Source organism: Gadus morhua, chromosome 8 (assembly GCF_902167405.1).
Source record: "Gadus morhua chromosome 8, gadMor3.0, whole genome shotgun sequence".
NCBI lineage: Eukaryota > Metazoa > Chordata > Actinopteri > Gadiformes > Gadidae > Gadus > Gadus morhua.
The window spans coordinates 12,479,838-12,491,493 of record NC_044055.1 but is presented as its reverse complement, the minus strand read 5'-3'; the positions used below and the strand labels follow the sequence as shown (position 1 = coordinate 12,491,493).

At 50.8% G+C, this 11,656-nt stretch overlaps 1 protein-coding gene across 1 annotated transcript in view; it reads right to left on the bottom strand.

Moving 5' to 3' along the window:
* ptprn2 (protein tyrosine phosphatase receptor type N2) overlaps positions 1-9,254 on the bottom strand; it is a 64,659-nt gene extending 55,405 nt beyond the window's left edge. Inside the window, exons 1-7 of the mRNA XM_030364437.1 lie at positions 8,923-9,254; positions 6,357-6,407; positions 3,851-3,964; positions 2,906-2,999; positions 1,793-2,136; positions 1,209-1,484; positions 469-509 (exon numbers count right to left, since the gene is read on the bottom strand). Coding sequence (XP_030220297.1) covers positions 469-509; positions 1,209-1,484; positions 1,793-2,136; positions 2,906-2,999; positions 3,851-3,964; positions 6,357-6,407; positions 8,923-9,019 — 1,017 coding nt within the window. The 5' untranslated portion in view covers positions 9,020-9,254. The remainder of the gene's footprint in view (positions 1-468; positions 510-1,208; positions 1,485-1,792; positions 2,137-2,905; positions 3,000-3,850; positions 3,965-6,356; positions 6,408-8,922) is intronic.
* Positions 9,255-11,656: the final 2,402 nt, after the last annotated feature.

Sequence of the window (11,656 nt, the reverse complement as noted above, 5' to 3'; positions counted from 1 at the left end):
AGTTCACAGAACCAGTCCCAGGAGGTCATGGCTGAGAGGAGGTGAAGCTCAGAGCTCAACACATTTCCAGGAGAACCACAGCATGGCCGACAGACATTTTGAATAACAACAGAGCATGACTCCTCCTCCTCAGGGAGGGCCTGTGTAGCACGGCTAGTTTAGCACGGCTGGCAAAGCACAGCTAACGTAGCACAGCTGGCGTAGCACGGCTAGTGTAGCACGGCTGGTGTAGCACGGCTGGTGTAGCACGGCTGGCGTAGCACAGCTAGCTTGCATAGCTAGCATATCACAGCTAGCTTGCACAGCTAGCGTAGCATAGCGAGCTGGTGCTTTCTTTTAATTGGTCAATGATAGTTTGACCGTTGGCTGAAATCTCCTTTTGAAACCTGGCAGGTCGTATCATGTGTTCTGATTGGCTGAGGACTGATGGATCAGAAATCAATATTATGGATCGGGACGGAGGCCTACCTTCTCTCCTGTGATTGGCTGCTCTGCGTCAACATTGGGCTCTGTTGGGAAAAAAAGAGAGCATGAGAAAGAGAGAGAGAGAGAGAGAGAGAGACTATCTGTCTTTGGGCGCACTAACACTAGGCCATCTGTACCGTGCCCAAGTCTGTTTCACACCTATGCCAACCGTACTCAAGTACTATTCAATTCAGTGACCTTAGCACACTTCGGAGAGGTGTGCTCAGGCCACGGGACAGATGCTAATGAGCCGACATGCGCAAACGCACGGCTACGCAACCTGAGCTGGATGACGTATAGTCCATGCAACCCTTTCCCATTAAACAATAAACATGGTGGCAAGCGGTTCACGAGTGGGTTCATGTTGGTGCGATAGTGAAGTTGAGTTTATGATCAAAAATCCCCCGTTCGTCACAGCGAGGGCTTTCTTGGTTCACTGGAGAAGGCGGGGCTGTGCACGGAGTCTAGACCTCTTTAGAATAATTTGCATTCTCCCAAATGATTTTCTATTTTTTTATGAAGGAAGACACCCGCATGCAAGAATAAGTTCACGCCGGAGTGTAGGCTACAAACGCGATTAAATATTTACAAATGCTAATCTTAAGTACGGTATAGGTGTCAAAAGGACTTGGGCAAGGTACAGATGGCCTAGTGTGGGTGCGCCCTTTATCCTGTAGCTGACGTGTGATATTTAACACGTGAACGGACACAACATTTTAGGCCGGAACCACCCAGCCAATCACCTCGGAGCTCTGCCTCTTGTATGGGAGACCCCTCCAGAGTCTTCGTGGTTGACACCTCCTCTACCTTCTCCTCCTCCTCCTCCTCCTCCTCCTCCTCCCCTCCTTCTCCCCCTCTCCTCTCCTCTCCCCCCTGCTCCTCCTGCTGCTCCTGCTCCAGGTCCCGGGGCTCCGGGCGGTCCCGGGTCAGGCCGGGTCCCGGGGCGTTCAGGTCGACCACCTGCAGAGCGTCTGCGATCAGAGACGACAGCTGGTCCAAGTCCTCTGGAGCCAGGGCCTCTGGAGAGAGGAGGAGAGGAGGAGAGGGGAGGGGAGGAGAGGAGAGGAGGGGAGGGGAGGGGAGGGGAGGGGAGGGGAGGAGAGGGGAGGAGAGGAGAGGAGAGGAGGAGAGGGGAGGGGAGGAGAGGAGAGGGGAGGAGGTGAGGTGAGGGGAGGGGAGGGGAGGAGAGGAGGGGAGGGGAGGGGAGGAGAGGAGAGGAGGGGAGGGAAGAAGAGGAGTACTGGTTTGAGGAGTGGCCGCAGAAGTTGGAGACTGGTTGAGGATGAGTGACAGCAGAGGGAGAAGAGAGGCACTCCTCCTCACTCACCGTCCGCCGGGCTGAGGGGGCCCCTGGCGGCCCAGCGCGGGGCCCCTGCCAGCTGCAGCAGCCTCGGCCGTGAGCCGTCCGGCCCCGTATGGCTTTGGAGGGGCCTGGGCCCTCTGGGGCCCTCAGGCCCGGACAGGTAGCTCCTCAGGGCCTGGACCAGGAGGTCCCCCTCCCCCTGGGGGCCCCGCATCCGGGAGGGCGACCTGGGACCCCCCGGGGCCCCGGGGGTCTGGGGGTCCGCGGGGATCTGGGGTGCCAGGCGCTGGAGGTAGGTCTGCAGGCTCCTGCCTAGCTCATCCTTCACCGTCTCCAGCCGGTCGGAGTCCGGGGGGGCCTGGCCCGGCCTGGGGGGGCACAAACCCTCTGTTACCACCGGTTAACCCTATGTTACCACCAAGGGGGCCAGGGGCCTGCAGGTCAGACCTGACTGGGGATCGAATCCGCAGCCTTTTGTCTGATGGTCACCCTCACCGCGCCCTTCAGGACGGACCCCTTGCTGACCGGACCCCCTACTGACCGGACCCCCTACTAACCGGACCCCCTACTGACCGGACCCCTGACCCCCTACTAACCGGACCCCCTACTAACCGGACCCCGGACTCCCTACTAACCGGACCCCCTACTGACCGGACCTCCTACAGACCGGACCCCCTGCTGACCGAGACCCCTACTAACCGGACCCCCTACTGACCGGACCCCCTACTGACCGGACCCCTGACCCCCTACTAACCGGACCCCCTACTAACCGGACCCCGGACTCCCTACTAACCGGACCCCCTACTGACCGGACCTCCTACTGACCGGACCCCCTGCTGACCGGGACCCCTACTGACCGGACCCCCTGCTGACCGGACCCCGGACCCCCTACAGACCGGACCCCCTGCTGACCGGACCCCCTACTGACCGGACCACAGACCCCCTACTGACCGGACCCCAGACCCCCTACTGACCGGACCCCAGACCCCCTACTGACCGGACCCCGAACCCCCTACTGACCTGACCCCCTACTGACCGGACCCCCTGCTGACCGGACCCCGGACCCCCTACTGACCGGACCCCCTACTGACCGGACCCCAGACCCCCTACTGACCGGACCCCGAACCCCCTACTGACCTGCTGCCGGTGGGGGGGGCGGGAGGGGTCCTCCGCAGTGCGGAGAGCTCCCGGTCCAGGACCCGCTGGGTGGCCTCGTCCTCCCAGGTCAGACCTTAACCACAGACCAGTACAGACCAGTGAGACCACAGACCAGTACAGACCAGTGAGACACAGACCAGTGAGACACAGACCAGTACAGACCAGTGAGACCACAGACCAGTACAGACCAGTGAGACACAGACCAGTGCAGACCAGTTAGACCACAGACCAGTACAGACCAGTGAGACCACAGACCAGTACAGACCAGTGAGACACATACCAGTGAGACCACATACCAGTGCAGACCAGTTAGACACAGACCAGTACAGACCAGTGAGACACATACCAGTGAGACCACAGACCAGTACAGACCAGTGAGACCACAGACCAGTACAGACCAGTGAGACACAGACCAGTGCAGACACAGACCAGTGAGACACAGACCAGTACAGACCAGTGAGACACAGACCAGTGAGACACAGACCAGTGCAGACCAGTGAGACAACAGACCAGTGAGACACAGACCAGTGAGACACAAACCAGTGAGACCACAGACCAGTACAGAACAGTGAGACACATACCAGTGAGACACAGACCAGTGCAGACCAGTGAGACCACAGACCAGTACAGAACATTTAGCACACAGACCAGTAAGACCACAGACCAGTGAGACACACACCACTGAGACACAGACCAGTGAGACCACAGACCAGTGTGACACAGCCCAGTGAGCTACAAGATTTGTCTCCCCCTGGTGGTCGGCACTGGGTATAGTTTGTCTTTCCTCAATGAAGTGCTGGGGGTGAATGAGTGAATGTGTTGGGAGGCGTGGTGATTGAGGTGGTGTTGTGAATGAGGTGGTGTGGCGATTGAGGTGGTGTGGTGATGAGGTGGGTGTGGTGAATGATGAATGTGGACCCTCACCTCTGCTGGACAGTTTCTCCAGAAGGATCCGGAAGCGCTGAACCACGGCGGGAGAGACATGGTAGGTGGAGACCTCTGTCAGCGGGAGACGGTGGCACCGACCGAACATCCCATCTGACAACAGCAGGATGGTTAAACCAGAGTCACACCGCATTCAAACCAGAGTCACACGTCTTTAAACCAGAGTCACACGTCTTTAAACCAGAGAGATACCCTCTTCAAACCAGAGTCATACATCTTTAAACCAGAGTCTCATATCTTTAAACCAGAATCACACATCTTTAAACCAGAATCACACGTCTTTAAACCAGAGTCACACGTCTTCAAACCAGAGTCCAACGTCTTTAAACCAGAGTCATGCCCTCTTTAAACCAGTCACACGGTCTTTAAACCAGAGTTAGGGCACACTTACACTAGGCGATCTGTACCGTGCCCAAGTCCGTTTGACACCTGTACCGTAATCAAGTACGACCCCCCCCCCCCCCCCCCCCTCTTGTACATACGTCATCACGTCGTAATACGTCATCACCAAGCGTCCACTGCTTAGTAGAACAACACAGAGAACACAATTGACACTTTACTGACTACTGTTGCTCATTTGGAGCCGTTCTACTCAGATACAGCCCTCTCACTGAGCGGTTTTACACTGCCAAATATGCCATTTTATGCACGCCTTTTTCACGGCACGGTCCGTGCGTTTACACTCCCCGACGTAAATTGCCTGCTTGAGTTAGAACCTCAATTTACCCTCCCGGACCTTGCAAGCATTGGCGGTTTATTGGGTTTCATTCTGTTGGGGGGGGGGCTTGGGTAGATTTGTTGCTGCGCTGTCTCCACAGAGACAACGCATCGATATCATCATGAGCAGTTCTAACTTGAGAGAAAGGGAAATCCGCGAGCTGCTGATCATGTGACAGAAGGTGATGCAGTCGTATTAAACAAAGATGTTGAAAGATAGTGTGATCTACGAGAGAGACGCAGAGGAACTGTCCTTACGAGGCTTTTGTCCGAAACAAGTGGTCAGCAAAATAAAGAATATGTTGGCGTTTTTGCGCTTGTGAATAGTTAATCGCGTTTGTAGCCTACACTCAATCTGAACTTATTCTCTCGCCTCCAGTGAACCAAGAAAGCCCTCGCTGTGACGAACGGGGGATTTTTGTTCATAAACTCAACCTCACTATCACACCAACGTGAACCCACTCGTGAACCGCTTGCCACCATGTTTATTGTTTAATGGGAAAGGGTCACATGCACTATACGTCATCCAGCTCAGGTTGCATAGCCGTGCGTGTGCGTGTGTCGGCTCATTTGCATCTGTACCGTGGCCTGAACACACCTCTCCGAAGTGTGCTCAGGCCACAGAATTGAACTGTACTTGAGTACTGTTGGCGTGCTCACACTAGCCAAACGATTCTAGAATTGAGCACGGTACAGGTATGAAACGGACTTGGGCACAGTACAGATGGCCTAGTGTGAGTGAGCCCTTAAACGTCTTTGAACCAGAGTCACACCCTCTTTAAACCAGTCACACAGTCTTAAAATAGACTAAAAACTATACTTTTTAGACAATATTTAAACCAGAGTCACACCAGACTAGACTAGATTAGACCGCGCCAGACCAGAATGAACCAGTGTTGCCTAGTCTGGGTCTGCCCCTGGATACCCCCATAGCAACGCTAGCAACAGGTACACAGCTGGGTAATGCTGTGTACCTGTTTGCTCTCCCATCTGTTTCCATGGCGATGCGATGCCTGTCATCCTCCACAAGGGCTAATCAGGGCTGGTTGTCAGGCCAACGGAGGAGGAAGCCTCTACACTGCTGTTGTCATGGGGAGAGGGGGGAATCCTCCAATTTGGTCAGCCGAATGGCCTGGCCCACAGTACTGAATGAATATAGCGCTCATTTAGAGTGTTTTCTAATGTTCTGAGTGTTCTCTGGGTTTTCTGAGCGTTCTCTGGGTTTCTGAGCGTTCTCTGGGTTTCTGAGCGTTCTCTGGGTTTCTGAGTGTTCTCTGGGTTTTCTGAGCGTTCTCTGGGTTTTCTGAGCGTTCTCTGGGTTTCTGAGCGTTCTCTGGGTTTCTGAGCGTTCTCTGGGTTTCTGAGCGTTCTCTGGGTTTCTGAGTGTTTTCTGGGCGGCGGCAGGCGTGTTCACACTGAGTCCTAACAGGACTCTTATATCGCTCCTCCCAGCTTCTGGCTCCTCGGCTAACCAACACGCTCAGAGCTAACTACAGCTCTCACAGACAAACAGACAGACAGACAGACAGACAGACAGACAGACAGACAGACAGACAGCTGCCATACTGGTGGGCCATTTTCCCCCCCGAAAATTGATGAAAGTGAATAAATAAAAACATTACACGCAAATACGTACATTCATGTAAATATAAAACAACATTCACCAGCTGCAGGAGGCCCAAAATACTGTTGCCATGGTGATTCCACCCCAGTGTGTGTGTGTGTGTGTGTGTGTGTGTGTGTGTGTGTGTGTGTGTGTGTCCCTTACCGTTAACACAGACCTCGTAGGGTGAACAGAGCTCGTTCTGGAACAGACAGCCTGTTAAAAAGACGACACACATGTTAACATAGCAAACATCAGCCGCTTAGCTAACAGCTAACAGCTAGCAGGTAACAGCTAATATCTAGCATCTTACAGCTAACAGCTAGCCGTTAGCATCATAGCCACCAGCTGGGGGCTCTCCCCTGTACCGAGTAGACAGAGGAGAGCCCCCCCCCTCGTCTGACCACTCCAACGAAATTCACCCGCTGACGGTGACCAGGGGACGGTCGGTAGGGTCCTGGGGAACCCAAGGGGCCCGTGGCCATCACGGGCCCCCAGTGGTCCGTCACCCACCACGGGACGACTGGGGGTCCGTCACCCCAGGGGGTCTGTCCCCAGTCAGGGGTCCGCTGGACGGCAGAACCTTTCTTCTACAAACATGTTTAGAGAAGGTTTGAGGAGAGCATCTTCTGGAGGGGCGGCCTGACCCCCCCATAGCAACAGATGGAGAGCCGGTTGCTAGGCTGCAGCCTCGTCGCTCAGCGGCCCACAGACAACCACAGGAATACACTACCTTTCCCAGAATGCCCCATGTTCTGGAACAGGTTCTGTATGTCAACACAACACAATGTTATCTCTGTTACTATTGGTACGCCTAGAGGCGAAAGCGGCCCGTGAACACTGTCTGTGTGTGTGTGTGTGTGTGTGTGTGTGTGTGTGTGTGTGTGTGTGTGTGTGTGTGTGTGTGTTTGTGTCTCTGGTGGTGTAGCTTAGCATAGCAGCATTTTTTGGATATTCTATTCTAAAGGGTCAATTTGTGTTCTACGTTACAAAATTGTTTTATCTTCACTCATCACACATATCAATTGAGAGGGTGATGAGTTTCCCTCCAAAATAGATTCACACAAAACACGCCCCCCGTCATTCAGTTACAGACCGAGGTTTGTATAAAATGAAAACATGGCACAGAGTCTCATGTAGGATTGAACCAATACGTAGTGATAGATCATTCTGGAGAGAGATCAGACAACCTCACAGCCTCCTGGATGATATGGTCATGTGACCTGTGATTAACGACTTACTAAATACTAAAGTGTTTAATTGAATATGAATATGGAGCTTCTGCTAGCCACGGCAGCTAGGCTGTAGCTAACGAGCCCGTTATGTAACAGAGAGAGAGAGGTGCCCCCCCTACACTCACTGAACTAACCCCCCCTCGACACTAGACTCCTCTCCAAGACTCCTCTCCTAGTCTCTTAGACACCTCTCCTAGTCTCCTCTCCTAGTCTCCTAGACACCTAAACACCTCTCCTAGAGTCCTACACTTCTCTCCTAGACTCCTATCCTTGTCTCCTACACTCCCCTCCTAGGATCCTCCCCTGGCCACTAGACACCTCTCCTAGTCTCCTCTCCTCGTCACCTCTCCTAGTCTCCTCTCCTAGACACATCTCCGAGGATCCTTTCCTAGTCCCTCCTCCTAAGATCCTCCCCTGGCCACAAGACTCCTCTCCTAGTCTCCTAGACACCTCTCCTAGTCTCCTCTCCTAGTCTCCTAGACACCTAAAACACCTCTCCTAGAGTCCTACACCTCTCTCCTAGACTCCTCTCCTTGTCTCCTACACTCCCCTCCTAGGATCTTCCCCTGGCCACTAGACACCTCTCCTAGTCTCCTAGACACCTCTCATAGTCACCTATGATCCTTTCCTAGGATGCTTTCCTAGACACTCTCCTAGGTGGGTTTTTTTGGAGTAACTCAGATGTAGTGGTGGTGTATAGCACCATTGACTCCACCACACCACAGTAACTCAGATGTAGTGGTGGTGCACAGTACCATCACCTCCACCACACCAGAGTAAATTCCCTGCGGTGGTGGTGTACAGCACCATCCCCTCCATCACACCACAGTAAATCAGATCTAGTGGTGGTGCGATACACCACAATGCATCTCATTTCATCGTGATGCCTCAGTCTCTCCCAAAATCCCCACTAATATTTGGAACATATCGAATACTCCCCTGTCCACTCGTCGTCCCCACAAATCAAGCTTGGCTTTAAATGCAGCAACTTTATCTAGCAGTTTAAAGACAGTCGTCATTCTCCCATGGAGTGTAGCTGAGCTCATAGTGTGACACTACTGTTGAACTGAACAAGTGAAGTGAGCTTAGGCTGCTCGCGTGTTGATAAGCCAATACGTGTTGAGGACGGGACAGACAGACAGTTATGCCTAAGAAAGGAAGTTAAGACCTTGCCAAAAATGCAATGAGGTTATATGCAATCTAACAACTGCATATAGACTTATGGCATGTAAAAGAGTGACAGTATTACGCAGTAAATCGAGTTTATTAAGTGTGCATGATGCTTGCATGAATTAAAAAAATCAAAATGAAAAATAAATAAATAAATATAAATAAATATTATTTAAATCATGTCGTAGCCTACTAACCTACGGCCCGGTTAGGAATGTCCCGCGGCCCGGTACTGGGCCACGGCCCGGTGGTTGGGGACCGCTGCGCTAGCTCGTCATGTAAATATATATGATGTATATATGAAGCAAAACACCGAGGCTCCTTACCGACGCTCCTCTGGGCGGAGGAGGAAGACCAGGCCAGGGAGGATGGGGACCAGGCCAGGGGGGCAAGCACGAGCAACGCGAGGGCCAGCGGGGACATGTCTCCTTCTTACTGAGCGTCCATGTCTCGACGAGGAGGTGATGGAACGAAACCGCGGCTCGAGGGGAGAAGTGGTGCCTAAACCGAGACAGAGACCGCGGATACGACGACGAGAGAACCGGAGATGGGAGCTGGATGCTGGGCGTGGCTTATCGCTCCTCGTCGCCAGCAGCGAGGAAGCGACGCCGAGCCCCGCTCCCCTGGAGCAGCGACCTGCCCGCTCCGCCCCGCCTCCCCTATATTTACACACATATATAATATATGCCACTAGTTTTGCTAAGAGTAGACCACTGTGTCCGTTTTTCTTGCATTCATCTATCGTTTTTCCTAGAGCTTAGAGTAGACACGTGTGTGTGTTTCTCTTATAAATTTGTTTGTTCATAATATACCTAATTATATAATTTATTTTGTTCATAATTAAATTATTTAAACAAAATGATTGTATTTTGTGTCCTTATACAATTATCCTGTCAGTCAATATCATGGTATTGTATAGCAGGCCTACATGGAAGGCACATTAGGGGTGTCTCGCCTATCAGGTAATTTGTCTGGAATGGGGATACACATCTGACAAATAGTCGCCCCCCCCCCCGCCATGAAAAACATTAATAGTTCTGGAGTTAGTGAGCCCCAAATTGAATGCCTTCGATGTAAGCTAATGTGAGTCAAAAGTTAACAATATGGAGTTAAATTCATGACACAAGCTTGAATGTGTGCATAGTGTGGCACACCCACCCAGGCAAGGGGATACTAAATCCGAAATGCAGAATTGTCGATGGTAAAGGTAAGACATGGAGCAACAGCATAACCCGTGGGGGTCATTGAAACTAGGGCTGAACGATTTGGGGAAATAATCTAATTGCGATTATTTTGAACAATATTGCGATTGTGATTTAATGTGCGATTTTTATAATTTATTAAGTTCTTTATGTTGTGTATTATTCACAAAAAAATAAATAAATCATGCTTTAGTATGACCTACACAACATTGGAAGCAGTCAACATAAAAACTGCTCTTTCCTTTGGGCCAGGCCGATGTGTTGAGATTAATTTATGTTATAAACTTCTTTATTTAACTATTGAATTGTAAAATAAAAAAAAAAAATCGTATTTCCAGTCAGTAACGGTAACATTATTATTATTTTATTTTTTAATCGCAGCCTTTGCGATTTGCATTTCGCGTTCTATTTCATCACGATTTCGATTTGAATTCGATTAATCGTTCAGCCCTAATCGAAACTGATTAATGTCTCTGCTTTTATGAAGAATAATGGTGATGTAATCGTGTCCATATCAGGACACAGTGGAGGTTGGCTGTCAAAACTGTCTTTAAAAAAACAGTTTTGTGCTATGACTTTAACCAAGGGTACCATTGCCACTGACTCTATCAACTCCTGTTGGCATATTTTATAGCACATGGAGTACTGGAGACAGGTAGCTTTCAGTGCTGACGTTCCTTTCCATACCAAGATCATTGATTACTCCACCACAAACCGTTAATATAGGCTATACAATTTTAGTATATGCTACACGTGAACCTCCTAAGATGGCGCAATTTGTTTGGTTCGCTATCTCGGGGTATTGGGCAATATCCCATGATTGAGATCCTCAACTACAAGACAAGCTGATATTGATCTGAAGTCCAGGGCTCATGGGCAATTTGGGAACTTACTCAAAAAGGAAAAGTATCCAAACATGAGGAAATGTGCTACCTCTTTGACTGCATTATTTGGTTCTAGGCCTACTTGTTTATGCCAGTCAGCCTTTTACCGTGGTGGAACCGTTCCACCACGACGGATAATCATTTGGAAGCCTGCTTTAGTCTAGCGCAACCAACAGCTACTGTCCGGACTACGCAACCCTGACTCCATTCAGTGCAAGTCATCAGAGTATGTACTCAGTACAATAATACTAATACTAATAATAATAATAATGATAATAAATAAATATATGTTTAGCATATTTTAATGTAGGTAGATCATTTTGACCCACTCATTTTGAAAGTAGCTAGCAAGCCTAAAACATGTGCCCCCCCCCCTGATGTATTGTATCGTTCAAATGAGGACCAAGCCTCAAACATGTGGACCCCCTGATGTATTGTAGTGGTCAAATGAGGACCAAGCCTCAAACATGTGGACCCCCTGATGTATTGTAGTGGTCAAATGAGGACCAAGCCTAAACATGTGGACCCCCTGATGTATTGTAGTGGTCAAATGAGGACCAAGCCTCAAACATGTGGACCCCCTGATGTATTGTAGTGGTCAAATGAGGACCAAGCCTAAACATGTGGACCCCCTGATGTATTGTAGTGGTCAAATGAGGACCAAGCCTCAAACATGTGGACCCCCTGATGTATTGTAGTGGTCAAATGAGGACCAAGCCTCAAACATGTGGACCCCCTGATGTATTGTAGTGGTCAAATGAGGACCAAGCCTCAAACATGTGGACCCCCTGATGTATTGTAGTGGTCAAATGAGGACCAAGCCTAAACATGTGGACCCCCTGATGTATTGTAGTGGTCAAATGAGGACCAAGCCTCAAACATGTGGACCCCCTGATGTATTGTATCGGTCAAATGAGGACCAAGCCTCAAACATGTGGACCCCCTGATGTATTGTAGTGGTCAAATGAGGACCA